The following is a 14,468-nucleotide window of genomic DNA, read 5'->3' as shown; positions in this document are numbered from 1 at the left end:
ATATATATATATATATATATCTCCTTGGTCTTCTTCCTTGGTTCCTGGCACAGGGCTCCTAAAACTCTGGTAATTTCCTAACAATTACTAGATATAATAAGATATATATATATATCTTATAAGATATATATATGATATATAAGATATATATAGCATATATATGATATATATATTATAATAAGATATATCTTATCATATCTAGTAATTGTTCATTATATAATTAGCTATAATAAGACATTGTGATATGTGATATCACAATAATATCACAGTTATATCACAGATATAATAAGATATATATATATACATCTTATTATATCACAATATCACCAAAACTTTGGTCAAAACCATTGCCAGTGAGTCCTCCATGTCATTGTCAAAGAAGGTCATCCTAGTGTTGGCTAACCTGCCATATGCCAGATGAACTAGAATAGGTGGATCATACAAAAGTTTTGCCCACTCCAAGCAAAATAATGCCAAGTTAATACCTTAGTAATGATAACAAGATCTTCATATGCAAAGAAGAGCACATCTGGGTTCAGAATTACCAAACATGCATACTTGTTAGAAAATCTGCACAGTACTTATTTGTAGCACCTACACACCTTGCCTTGTGTTAAATCTTCCTCAGTCTCCATAGTCATCAGAGGTGGATATAGTTTTTATAAGCACAATTTTTAGAAAGTCTAGAAGAAAAGTCGAACAAGTGACTTGACAAATGTCCCAATTAGGTTTAAGATTTACAGTGCACTGTTTAGAAATAGGTAGATTTAGGGTTTTGATTGCTTGCTGGATTTTTTTCCAGTATACATTTTCTGAACCCCTAAGCTTGGTCCTTAGACAGCAAATGACTTAGTTCCAGAAAAAAAACAAAACTATAAAGTGAATGTAAAGATGGATGGCAATAGCATATAGCACAGTGAAACCCCTGATTCACAATTCATGCCATTTTCTACAACCCAAAGAGGTCAACATATTGCAAAAATTCTGTTCTCCCAAATTGCGTTGGAAACTCCCAAATGGTTTCCTATTTCTCAGAAATATTTGGTAAATATGCCCATTATTTGCTGCGAGAATAGCACTAAAAAGCAGACAGCTATTTACATAAGAGAGTTAATTAATTCACACCTTTGGAAGCTTCTTTAAAGATTTATATTACTCTCGTAACAATCCCACAAATCAGGAATCATAAAAGGATGATGTTGATGCATGGTGACTATTCAACCCATTTAGCAGCTCCTTACACTGATGCCCGGGCTAAGAGTGGGAGGGAGCTAAATTTAAAAAAAGAAACAAACAAATAAAAAAGCCAAAATCCGTCCTGACTAATGCATCCTGAGCACTCAATTCAGTATGGGCCCAGTGACCATGCAACCAGATTCTACAAAACAGGTTTGTTTTCATACAGTTTGCATTTAGCACCCATAAAAATCTTTTTTACTTTTCAGTCCATGCATCCCAGATTTGATTCGGGAAATGTCATCATTATAAGTCACTGCCAATTTTCAATGCCATTTTAGGCTAAGTCCCCAGCCCAGTTAATCCCTCTATAAGTTGATCAAGGGGCAAACTCAGAGTGGACCCTGGCCATCATTGCTATTACTTTCTGGCCCTGCCTTTATTATATCAGGCTCATGTAATCTGGAGCCAACTTCTATAAAAGATGCCACTTCCACCACCTTCCATGGAAACCCCAGATTGGGTTTCCCTAGAGCTGGATAAAAGTGCTGGATCCACCTTGTGGGAGATCTGAGGGTTTTTCCCTGAAGTTCCCATCAAGGTGGCATTCAGATTCATCCTTAAAATAAACCCAACCTCCCCATAGCAAGGAGAATAGATGACAGAAAGCCAGATTGACCTAACCCAGGAAAGACTGTCAAACACTGAGCTAGGTTGAGAGCTGAAGCAGCATTCCAGAAAAGACCCTATTTATCACAATCACCTCTTGTTACCCCTTTTCAAGCTGAAAAGTATACATTCCTTAAGGAAGAAAAACTATTCTCATAGTGAAACAACCTCGAGTTTAAGACAGAAACTTCGGGATTAAAAAAAAAAAAAAAGCATTAGTCTTTTGATTAATTCAAAATATCTTACAGACACCATTTGAATTCTCCCAAAGTGTGAAGACAAGTCCCACATGTAGTAATCAGGGTAAAGCTAATGTTTTTCTAGAAGTGGACCCCTTTTTTGAATGGGAAGACTTTTGTAGTTTCAGAATCCATGGAGCAAAACCATAAAAGTAACATTTTGTCATCTGAATTTTATGGATAAGAACACTAATATAAAGAAAGTGTTCACCTCCAGCAATCAACAAATTTTGCAGAGAGATGCTACTTTGTCCAGCAGACCATCACCCTGCTTAAATTTCACAAGAATTTCTATTTTATCGCAGATCTAAGTAGAACCAGGAGAAAATACAAAGCGGAAACTGTCAGAGGAGGAAGAAGGAATTCAGCTTCGTGGTGGAAAATCTTTCTTGGGGCCTCATGAAGACACTGGGCTCAGTAGCCCAGGCTCCCATCCCCTTGAGCTTTAGTTAAAGTTCGATCATCCACACACCACCACTCAATGCACACAAGCTACAAGTCCACAGTGATCTGACAAAAAGCAGCCTGCACGATCACACATACAGATTTAGTTGATAGTCTCAAGAAACTAGTAAGGACACCTAAACAAAAGAGGCAGCAGGGGAAGGGAAGAAAGATGAGAGGACACATTTACATAAAATGTGAGCCCAAGTCATAAACCTGCCCAATCCTGTACCACTTGGTCTGGTGGTGATGCAGGCCCTGGGCCTGGAGTAGACCGTGGAAACCCTTCCAGATTAAAGACCTGCCTGTCACATACTGGTTAATTCAACTGAATCTAGCTGATCTAGAGATGGGGCTAATAAAGGCAAACATTTTACTTTCCCAGCCCACTGATTCCCAGAACTTGGCCACTTGCCATATGTAGTGGGAGCGGGGTAAGGAAAGGACCGGGGGTGCTGCCTGTTCCGCAGCCCCTCCTCAACAGACCTATCTAGCCCATCAGTCCTATACAGGTAAGGGAGCAAATTTTCTGTGTAGAGAAGCCTGCTGAATAATGGTAAAGGGTCAGTAAAGACAATGGCACGCAGAGGGCGCCACACCCAGACTTGATCGGGCCAGGGCCACAAAGAAAGATTTCTTTCTATAGTTGGGGTCAGCAGATCCCTGCATCAGAATCGCCTGTTACTTGTTAAAAATGCACATCCCTGGGCCCAAAGCGGTGACTGTTACAGCTGCCAAATTAAGAAAATCACAGTCCTAAAAGTGGTATTGTTACATGGAAAGTCTCCAGCTTTCCACTTTTTTTCTGTTTCGAACCTCCATGCTCACCCGTGCATAGCTGCCAAATCCTTCTTCCCTCTCTCAGAGAGGTGACCCCTCTCTCGCTGTACCATTCTGTACTCTCTGCTCTAAACCAAAATTTCTCAGCTATTATTTTATTATCACCCCACTCCCCCTGCAAAGAGCATTTTTAGGGTTTTGTTTTTTTTTTTTAATCTTAATTGCCCTCCTTCCTCTCCACCCCGTCACTCCATGACATTTTAATACCACAGATATATTGCACATCTGCTCTGTCGATGTACTGTGGCCCTTTGGGGGACCACAACCATTGTACTAAGACTTTTCCTGCCTCCCCCGGAGAACCAGTATCAGTCTCATTGGGAACGCACGCTTTAAATGCAAGGTCACAAAATGGGCCGAGCAGGGAGCATGTTGGAGGCTGGGTGTTGTGAAGATAACGAGGAGCTGGAGGAGCAGCCAGAATCAGTTCCAGACGACTGGACGTTACCAAGTGCAAATGTACACCTGGGGCAGCCAGATCTTCTAACATTTCAAAAGAATTTGGAAAACAGAGATTTTCCTTTAGAAATAAATGTTTACATGTTAGCAAGTAATTTTTTTTTATTAGTGTAAACACTAAGAAATCTGGGTTTTATTTGCACGCTGCTCATTTGCAACTTTTGCCCTAGGCAAAAGATGATTTTTTTTCAGGGGGAAAGGAGAAAAGGGCTCAAGCCGCGACTGCCGGAAGTGAGCTCCCATAATCCTTAGCTTGCCCGGAAGCGGCTCCAGGCTGCTGTGCTGGTGCGGTTTGAGATCCAGAGCGCAGCGTCCACCAGGGACAACTCAAACAAATCTCATTAGCCAAGGGTTGTTGCCTCTGGGAGTAGTTTTGGGAGAAAAAAACAGGATTTCCATTCATCTTAACAGTCAAACCGGTTTTATAGTCACTGTCCACCCCCGCCCGCCCATGCTCATAGATTCCCAATGTGCTACACTGAAATATTCACCACTCCTAGCATGAACTCCTGCTTCACCCTACCAACCTTACAGATCCCCACGGTGCACTGCTACTCCTTGCATTTATGCCTGTGTGCACACTGTCACCACTGACCAGACTAAATGGCTCCTCCATTCTCCAAAAACTGCCCATTGGGGAAGACCTAGATGAATCCTCCCTCCTCTCCTCTCTCCCTTCTCTGCACATCCGGTGTGAATATCATACCATTAGCTCTTGATTATGCTCTGTCTGATATTTTTCTGTTTCTTATGCATTAGTATTAGATCCCAACCCCCTATAGACTCCGTAGAGGCTGGAACTGTTTCTGATATTGCCCCTCCCTCCACTCCAGACTCCCAGAAGTTACTTGTCAAAAATATTTATAGACTGATTGCAGTAGTTATACCACTTTTCAATCTTTCTACAACAAAATTATGAGTAATGACATTCTACAGGACTTTTTGTTGTTGTTTTAATGTGAAGATAAAGGACAATCTATACCTGTTTTGTTGATTCTGTTGACAGAGTCCATTATCCTTCAGCTGGAAGAGATTTCTCCCCAGTAATGAGAAAATCTGCACATGAAGCTCCAAGCTCCCCACAGATATTAACATCCTTATTTAAAAGTCCTTGAAAATGGGCATTTGGCATGCAAATGTTCTGGCTTTGTGGGATTTTTCTTTTCTTTTCTTTTTTTCCACAACAACTAGAGTTTCTATAGTTCTCAGCCCAAGAGAGTAATATAGTCTGTCACAGTCCTTGGACAAGTACTCGAATTTGCTGAAATTGATGGGTTATTGAGCAGAAAAAGGAAGAGAAAAACTTTTCACCTAAGTCCGAGGAATGAGGTGAAGAACAATAGAGTCAGCTCACAGGGAGAATGGCTTCACTACAGGCAGGATTGAGCAGCACTTTGAAATCTTCCACCATCCCCAACCCATGCTGTCTCCAGCTTGGTGTAGGCTTTCATTTATCCAGGGATCAGTAGCCAGGGGGGGAAAAGTTTCATTCTCCAGCTGTTGTGTCATTTCCCTTGATAAGTCCTAAATTGACCACGTTATCCGGCACCAAAGGAATTTTCCTGTGGTAGGCATTTTTTATTATGTGCCCTTTCAGGGGACAAAGGCATCTGTCAGTAAACTGCTATGGGGGGAAAAAGACAATATCGTTCTCACAGTTTCATAAGCATGTTCTTCTGAAGAACTAATGTGAACGTGAGAAATTAGGCAACATTATCATCTGTTAGCCTGGCTGTTAGCCTGGCTGCATTGGTGATCAGGTGAAGGAAAAATACAAAATACTATTTTCTTCAAGAGCAATTTTGAGCATTAAAGATACTAATTAAAACATTTTAAATGGAAACCTTTCCCTTTGTATATTTTGCACAGTATTTGAACATATTTATGGACAAAATGGAATCGTACCCCCATAGCAAGTGCCTCCCAGTGCTGGCTGTTACTTGTTAAGCCCTAAGGAGCATGCTGTGGCACTGGGGAAGCGGCAGTGTGAGCAAGCTGTGGTTTTATCTGGGACAGAAATATCTCGAAGGATGATTTGTGGAGGTGTAATGAGTTGAGGATGGAGTCTTGGGTGTCTCACGTGGGAGACAAAGAGAACATTTTCTGAGGCTGGTTTCCCCACTCCTCTGCTGTTAAAAGAGAGTCACTTTCTTGTAAACCGTAATAAACAGATATTGCTCGGCTGTGTGTTGACGTATTGATCCTATTTTTAAAAACATCTCCACAGATCCTCAAACGGCAGCGGGTGAGGTGGATGGGGTTAATCTGGAGGAGATCCGAGAATTTGCCAAAGCTTTTAAAATCCGGCGCCTGTCCCTTGGCCTGACCCAGACTCAGGTGGGACAGGCTCTCAGTGCTACAGAGGGCCCCGCGTACAGCCAGTCGGCCATCTGCAGGTAACCCGCGCCTGCATGCTGTCATCTCACCCAGCCGGCCTGGGCCTCGTTTGTCCTTGCGGCTCAGCTTTTCTTCATCGGGTGGGCAAAGCTGGAGGGGCAGAGAGTGGGAACAAAGTTTGTGGGCAGCTATATGTTGGGATTGGTGATCTTGATGCAAACAACGCTGCTGAAGCAGATTTGGGGGTCCTGGCTTGATAACTCCTGTCAACTCACAAAGAACTTCCAAGGCAGTCTCATTGGAAATACACCAGCCCCAGGGTCAGGGGCCTTTCTCCTGGGCCCACACTCCTGTGCAGCTGAGAGCCACCAACTTTGTCTGCACATAGGTACCCTGAGCAAATGGTTGCCATTCCTAATTTGTGTTAACGCCTTCACTATTTCTGACCAGAGATGGCTATCAGGATTTTCCAAGAAAACACACATTAAAAAACAAAAAAAATAACTATCTTGTGACCTTGAAGGTTTTAACGCCTTCTCAGACACAGCTTTAAAAGCACATTTATAAAAAATAAAATAAAATAAGTGGATGCTTTAAATGGCTCAAAAAAGAGTGGTGAGAATCTGGCCTAACCTTGCCCATCTCCCCCAAATTAAATAAATAAATGACAGAATCCGGCCTTGGTTGTGTTCAAGTTGATCCGGGTTAAGTGGTCAGAAGCAGGCCCCGTGCATGCATGTGTGTGTTGCACTAATCCCATGTTTATGCATGAGGTAACAAAGGCACTTCGGTAAGAGCTTTTTCCTCTTGGGCAATACCTTATGAGTCCTCCTCCATCAGGAAAAGCCAAGAAACCAACTCTAAACTCATTTAAGTGGATTTTGTTCTTGGTGATCCATGAAATGCTATCTTTTTATCTGCTCTTTATACTTTTAATGTATTCCCCAAAGGACGGAAGTGTACTTTTCCTGCAGTTTAAGACTAAGGTTATAAATAACATCAGTATGGGGTAGTAGCTTGCAGCTCACATTTTGCTCAATGATTTTCCATAAAACCCATTGATTGTTGTTAAATACAAAAAGCACCATAGGATCCTCTCACTTCTATGGCCTCCCCTACTGTTTTTTCTTATAAGATACCTCCCTGTAGAAAATAACCTTTATTCAGTCTATACAAGGATACTACTGCTGGGAAATTTGTTTCAAGGCTTGTATATGTTATTCCAAACAACATGTACAGAAGCGGCAACACTAACAAGCAGCATCCATGATATGAATATCATTGCTCCCTGTTGGGAAGCATTAATTTTGTTTCATCTTGACAGCCTTGGGATAAAGGCAGCCACAGGCTTTTAAGTTGTTGCCAATTTTCTTTTGGTGCTATATTCCTGTTTAACTTATTATTAGTCCTAAAATGTGATTTCCTTTTATTGATATAAGCACTAGCTAATGTTTAATGTTTACCTCATACACCTAGCATTTTTAGGGCATTCCCAGTCAAATATGTTAATTTCTAAAGTCTACCCCAGAGAGAGGTAAAAAAGCTGTGGCTGAAATGTGGAGACTTTGGGAATTCCTACTATAATAGAACATGTCTGATGCCTTGACTTTTGGGCCTTTCTCTAGCTTCCTATATTTCATTGATCATTTTAGGAGCTATCAAGAAAAGAAAGAAAGACCAAGATCTTACATTGGAACAATTTAAGTGAATTCAAACGGTGGTGAGGAACCTGCTTTGGAGCCTGCACACTCAGGCATCCTTGTCCCTCATTAGCTGCAGTGACTCCTAAGAGCTGCTTTAAATCCCTCCTTATTTAAAAAGTATATTGGAAAAAAGCATTGCCAATACACTGATCAGCCCCATCACAACTTCTGTCTCCTGGTGCCTTGCACTGTAAAGCCTGCTGTCGTGCTATCAAATATTTAAGCTTTGGGGATTTTATGGCAAACGATGGCAAAATGTGGTATGTGGCAAATTAGCACAACAATGAGAGCTTAGGAGCTTGCCATAAAGGACAAGTTCATTAAATAACATTAAATGATCAGTTCCCTCTGTATGGAAAGCAAATGTACTCCTTCCCTCCTTGACCAGTACTGGAAGTTGAGTTTTTCAAAAATAAACAAATAACCCTTGCATTCTACATAGAAGGGAATACTATGTAAATTACATTAAAATTTGATTCTGTTTGTGCTGCTTATCACATTATAAGAGATCTAAAATGTGCTGCCAAAAATAAGATTGTGGCACATAAAGAAAGCCTCTCCTCTTCTGTCCTTTTGCAAGCATCTTTACAAAACATATTCTGAGTAACACGGGCTCAGTTTAGCTCTATGAGAACAGACCATTGTAATAAGACGCACTCTATAGTCAGAAGTTTTTCAACAGCATGGGACACTGTAAAAGGGAGAGGAGAATTCTATGTATCCAAAGTTGTCATACTGGAGGTCTGTAAATTTGGATTTAGAATAAACAAATGAATAAAAGGAATTTCTACTTTTTTGTACTTCATTGAGAGCAAGTGTGAGTTTGGTACCAGGATGACCTCTTAAAACACTCTATATAATTTTGTCCAAGATGCTTCATATTTTTTAAAGTCAATGTAGCAAAGAATTGCTGATAGCAATTGATGTCTAGAAGACCTCATTTACAGAAAATGATATCATTCAAGTACAGTTTGCAGATATCACACATTAAACACAGCTTGGTGCCCTGGTGCAAAAGTACACCATTACCCCGGATGGTGTTTGGAGGGCGGGAGGCGGCCTTAGCACACCCAGGGATGGGGTGTTTTACAGTAATTACAATGTGTCCAGCTGTTTGAGCCAGAACAGGAAAGTAGCAATGGGTTATGTTTTACCTGGAAAGAGAGCATGTTGTTAACTTACATATGGTGAAAATTGTTTATTCCCAGAGAGAGAAAAAGAGAGCGAAGTCAAAATGAGACACAAAAGAGAGATAAAAAGAGAGCCATAAAAAAAGTCCCAGTGGCCATCAGTGACTATGATAATAGCAATAACATTTTTATAACCAAGTCAATGGGGCAAATTTAAAGAAAACCAAATGTAAAATGTAAAGAATCATTTTAAATGAAAGAATGTGACAACTGTCATCTTTGATGGCACTTCCTAGTGTTAATTTTTGCCTTCAGGATTCTGCGGACTGGGGAAATGGACCTGGTGCTATTAAAATAAAAGCTTAGATCTCAGAGTTTATAAGGAAAAGGCCTGTGAGTTGTTTGCGTGCCTGTTATAATAGCTCATGCATCCTGCTGTCTCCTCACCCCTGTCTGTGTGCATGTGTGGTTTGCATGGTCTGGCATGGAGCATGCTGGGAAGGTGGGCGCTGGCTTGGGCAGGGCTGGCTACCTTGCAGCTGGCTATTAACCTGCAGTGAATTTGCCCTGCCAGGCAGTCAGGCAGGCAGGCAGGAGGCCCACCCTGGCAGAGGACTCAGTGTAAGACTGTTCTTTCTCAATTTTCCCCCCAGACACACCATCCTGAGAAGCCACTTTTTCCTACCACAGGAAGCCCAAGAGAACACTATAGCTAGCAGTCTGACAGCCAAACTGAACCCTGGCCTTTTGTATCCTGCCAGGTTTGAAAAGCTGGACATCACCCCTAAAAGTGCCCAGAAGATCAAGCCGGTGCTTGAGCGGTGGATGGCTGAGGCTGAGGCCCGCCATCGAGCAGGTATGCAGAACCTGACCGAGTTTATCGGGAGTGAACCATCCAAAAAGCGCAAGCGGCGCACCTCCTTCACACCCCAGGCCCTTGAGATCCTCAATGCCCACTTTGAGAAGAACACACACCCCTCTGGGCAGGAAATGACCGAAATTGCTGAGAAGCTGAACTATGACCGGGAAGTAGTTAGAGTTTGGTTCTGCAATAAAAGGCAAGCCCTGAAGAACACAATTAAACGCTTAAAACAGCACGAGCCGACCACGGCAGTCCCTTTGGAGCCCTTAACAGACTCTCTGGAAGAAAACTCCTAAAGAAATGCCCACCCATAATCAGAAGCAAAATTCACAGAAACTTAACTCCACCGTTGGGACTCCACAAAAAAAATTTTTTAATTTAAAAAAAAAATGTAAAAATAGCCCCAGTCATCATCACCCTTCTAAGTAAAAGACTAACAAAACTACCAAGTGGACAGAATGCTTTCTATATGTCCGTTGGTTTTCCAAAAAGGAAAAAAGAAATTTTTTTGAAAATTTTTAAACAAGTAATACACCACACCAAAGGTGTGTGTGGTAGAATAGTTCCCTTCCCCCACCTGTCTCCCCCAAAGCCAGTTTTTTAATGGACTTAAAGCAAACCAAATAACCACGTACTGTTTTCTGTATATTATGAAATGTGAACACATTTTAAGGAAAAAGAAAAAAAAAAAACTAAACCAAAAACCAACAACAATGAAGAAACAAAAAACTTTGATCTGTTCAAAGCGAATACAAGCCTGCCACCTGGAGGAAGGACTGCACCCCTTCAGGTACTAAGTGCTGATACACTATGAAACCTATTAACCAAAGTCAGAAACTGGCATTGCAACGCGATCGTTCATCTACGCTTCTCCGTGCGTAAAGTTGTGTTACGAATTTTTACATTTGTACTAACAGAACAATAGGAAGCCTGATTTCACTCATCTTTCCCATCTATTGTCTCCACCCATGGGGTGGGTATCATTGTTAAAGCCATTCTGTGAGGTTCACTATTGGGTTTCTTTTGGGGGTGGTGGGGAGGGTGGTCTTTTTTCTTTTTCTTTCTTTTTGACGGGAGGGCATCCTGGATCGTGTGCCAAAGCATTTGTTGCTTTTTTCCCACTATGACTTGTGGGTTTGAGAAAAGAAAATGGAGCCGCGTTTCTTTTCCTCCATTTCTCCATCTCCCTCGCGAGTGGCTCCCGGGGTCTGCTGGAAGGCCACAGAAGTGGGGAGGAACTGTGTCTTTTCCACTCAGACCCTAGTGAAATGCAGGAAAGACTCCAAAATAACTAGGGCTTTGCTCGATGAACTGTCAACACTGGCATAAGCTGTAATTGTGCTCACTGTCCACACCAGAGCTTGGGATTTTTCTCAGTCTGTTGGCCACGTACATGGAGAGCTGACCAAAACTAATTTTGTAATATAAACATAAGCTGCACATTTGGTTCAATACTTACATCTATGTTATGCTTCTGTGCAAAGCAATTTCTCTCAGAAGTCTGATAGCCAAAGAAATGTCTCAAGATTTCAGTCAAATACACACATGGCATGCACACACCCATAAACACACACACAAAGAAACAGGCTAAAAAGAAAGTGATAGCAATTGGATCGTCAAAGGCCATCGTGTATCCTGTTAATCTCATCTTTTCTGCTACTTCTTTCATTCCAATAGCGATGGCAGACTTTTTTCAGGGGGGAATAACCATTTTTTGGGATATATAAATGGAGCAGAAAGGTGGCAGGCAAATTTAAACAACTGGAATTGGGGACTGGGTTCTTCAGGGGAAAAAAAGTTTGAAGAAACTTCCACCAAAAGAAAAAAATATAGAAGGGCTTATCTAACACATCAGAATAGCCTTTTACTATGAGAACTAGAAGATTCTTTCCTTTAAAAAAAAATTAACTTAAAAGATCTACGGGCCACGATAACCTAATAAGCAAGGAGGATGTGTTGGGATGTGAGGACAGCTGTACGGGTGAGCACTTGGCACCTGCCACTGGTGTTTTCACCCAGGTATAGGCAGACGGTGTTCCATTAAAGGAGCAGGCGAAAGAGAGCCGTCAATTTGCTTGCTGTTGAAATGTAAATATTTATGCATAATTTATAATCATGCTAATGTATTATCTAGAAGTAAGTTGTGAAAGGAAAAAAAAAAAGAAACCCAATCTCAAGTTGCCCAACTGATTAAAAATGCCATCTCCTTCCCCTTACACTCCCTCTCCCCAGGGGGTTTGAGTTTCTTCTGTTGGCTCCTTTGCTGGTTGTATAAATGCTACAGTATAATTGTCCCCTCCAGTGATTCATGCAGCAATCAAGAGACTACCAGCAAGGAAACTCTAAAAGGAATCCTGGAAGCGGAACTAGTCGCTCGTAAAGGTGTTTCCATTTCACCAGTCAATGCTAACTGGACCACAGCTAACTTGATCTTCAACGCCAACATCACAGAGCCCCTTTCGCCACCTCAAAAACTGCACAAATACGGACAACCCAGAAACCCAAAACTTTATTGATTATAACAGATTTTGGATTCTCCTAGGACCTGCTCCAAATTCCATCAAGAAAAGTTCCCTGCGAAGAGAAGTTAACAAGATAACATATGACGGATACTAAATATTTAAATATATTCCAGCAGTGGTTACATAAGGCCTGCTCAGTTCTGAGATCTATAATTGGGAGGGTCTAACTAGGACAGGGAAAATATAAAATAAAAGCAATCTTCCAGAGTGGAACAAAAAAGAAATATATTCATCCCACAGTCATAACACCATTCATGTGCAGTGATTTTTTTATAGTTTTATAATTTTGTATTGTTTTATAAATTATTTATAAGGTGTTGTAATGCTTCTTATATTAATTTTTTACAGATAAATTTTTTGCTACAAGGCATAAAAAGGTGCCTGAACAGATTCTTAGGAATATAAATTATACTGTGTAACTCATACGTCTTTGGGACCACACCTAATGCTTAATTTTATGATGACATTTCTCATTTCTACTTGTAAACAACTTCATATGCCAATAGCATTTAAGTGTCTTTTATGTTTTCACGAACTGAAGGTTAAGATTGCTACCAACAAAAAATAAAAGCCACTTTGGGCATATGTGATTGTATTTCAAGCTTCAGTATTTTTTTCAAGTAATTTTTATTGTCATCTGCATTTCTTCATTACTTCATGAAAAAATGACAATGGATGTTATATTTTACACTTGTTTATAGGTTTTCTTTCTTTTTCAACCAAGAAAATATTTTGAACAGTTGGAAGTTTTAATTGCATTTGCAACGTTTTGGCTTCTTTATGTTGTCATCACACAGATGCACACACACATGTACACACAACACAAAAGAGAGAACAAAAAAGCAAAAGGAGCTAGGAAAAACAAAACAAAACAAAACAAGTAGAGGCATATCAAAGAACTCAAGCTATAACCAAAAAGAAATCATAAAATGCCTTTGCTCGTTTCTCTACGCTGGACCAAAGCTCAATATTTGTAGGTATATGCACATTGTATAGATATGGCTAAATGTTGCTGACAATCTCGCAATACTAAACTGTTCCTATTTAAAAAAAAAAAAAAAAAGAAATACAAACTGTTCATCAGTGTTTTACCTCAGCACTCTACTTGTACCAGTTAATGACCAAGCTTAAAAAAATGGAGATAAAGGAAATTGATTTTCATTTCAATGTTTGACTGTAAAATCTGTTTGGATAACATTTTGTAATGAGCCTTTTGTCACGTGATTTGCTTGTCTTCAACTTGAAATTATGTGAGGCACATTTGTTTATTTGTTGTTAAGAAAGTAATTTTATTTTTTTGTCCTATGTGCTATGATCTAGACTGGTCACCGGGGTCACTTATGAGGCACCACAAAGAGATCTGCTTCTCCGTGCCTGGAGCAGGCAGCAGGAGGGAGGGCAGGAAACAGGACTGGGTTGTTTTGGAAAAATCATCATGATGAGAAGTTGACATGATAGACTTGTGACCAAGAAGCCAAACTGAATATTTAAAAGCTCCTTACTTGCTCTGACATTGAAACCAAAGCTGATTTTATCTGCACAGGTTGCTTAATGTTTTAAAAAAAAAAAAAACTGTACTTAATCTAGAGCAATATCTGTATGGTCAGTAAAGCTGCACTTTGTGTATTTCTTAACAGCTTCAGATCTGTCACTTTTAATTTGTACCATAAAAAATAAAGAATTGTTTGACATGAGCTTCCAGACTAAGTGTGTCTCACACTCAGATATGTCATTTAAGTTGTCAGCATTTTTTAAAGTGTATGTTACAACCCCAAACGTTAAGGAAAGGAAGGGGTTCAAGACAGACTGGTTAATATCATTATTTAAACTTTTCAAATGCAATTCTGTATTCATTAAGACTGTTTTGGTTGCTAGTTATAGAAATGCAACTCAAATTTGCCTACAGAAAAAGATATTGTGTTGTTTGACTTAATGAGAAGACCCATTGTGGACCTGAAGCACAGCTGGATTCAGTGCTTTCAAAAACATCATCATCCTGTCCTATTTGGCTTCTTTCTCAGATGGATTCTCTAACCATCAACTCTAGAGCTTTGAGTCACACGCCCATTTCTAAACTAAGCGCTGTG

General features: G+C 40.4%; 1 protein-coding gene across 5 annotated transcripts in view; it reads left to right on the top strand.

Moving 5' to 3' along the window:
- POU6F2 (POU class 6 homeobox 2) overlaps nucleotides 1–14,075 on the top strand; it is a 469,840-nt gene extending 455,765 nt beyond the window's left edge. For all 5 annotated transcript variants that reach the window (XM_032244455.1, XM_032244453.1, XM_032244451.1 and 2 more), the window contains 2 exons: nucleotides 6,055–6,223; nucleotides 9,651–14,075. In XM_032244455.1, the coding sequence (XP_032100346.1) occupies nucleotides 6,055–6,223; nucleotides 9,651–10,155 (674 nt within the window). In that variant the 3' untranslated portion in view covers nucleotides 10,156–14,075. The remainder of the gene's footprint in view (nucleotides 1–6,054; nucleotides 6,224–9,650) is intronic.
- The last annotated feature ends 393 nt before the right edge of the window (nucleotides 14,076–14,468 follow it).

This window comes from Sapajus apella, unplaced genomic scaffold (assembly GCF_009761245.1).
Source record: "Sapajus apella isolate SASKATOON/1434 unplaced genomic scaffold, GSC_monkey_1.0 scaffold54, whole genome shotgun sequence".
NCBI classification, from domain to species: Eukaryota; Metazoa; Chordata; class Mammalia; order Primates; family Cebidae; genus Sapajus; species Sapajus apella.
The sequence above is the reverse complement of the archived record's forward strand: the minus strand, read 5'-3'. Positions and strand labels throughout refer to the sequence as shown.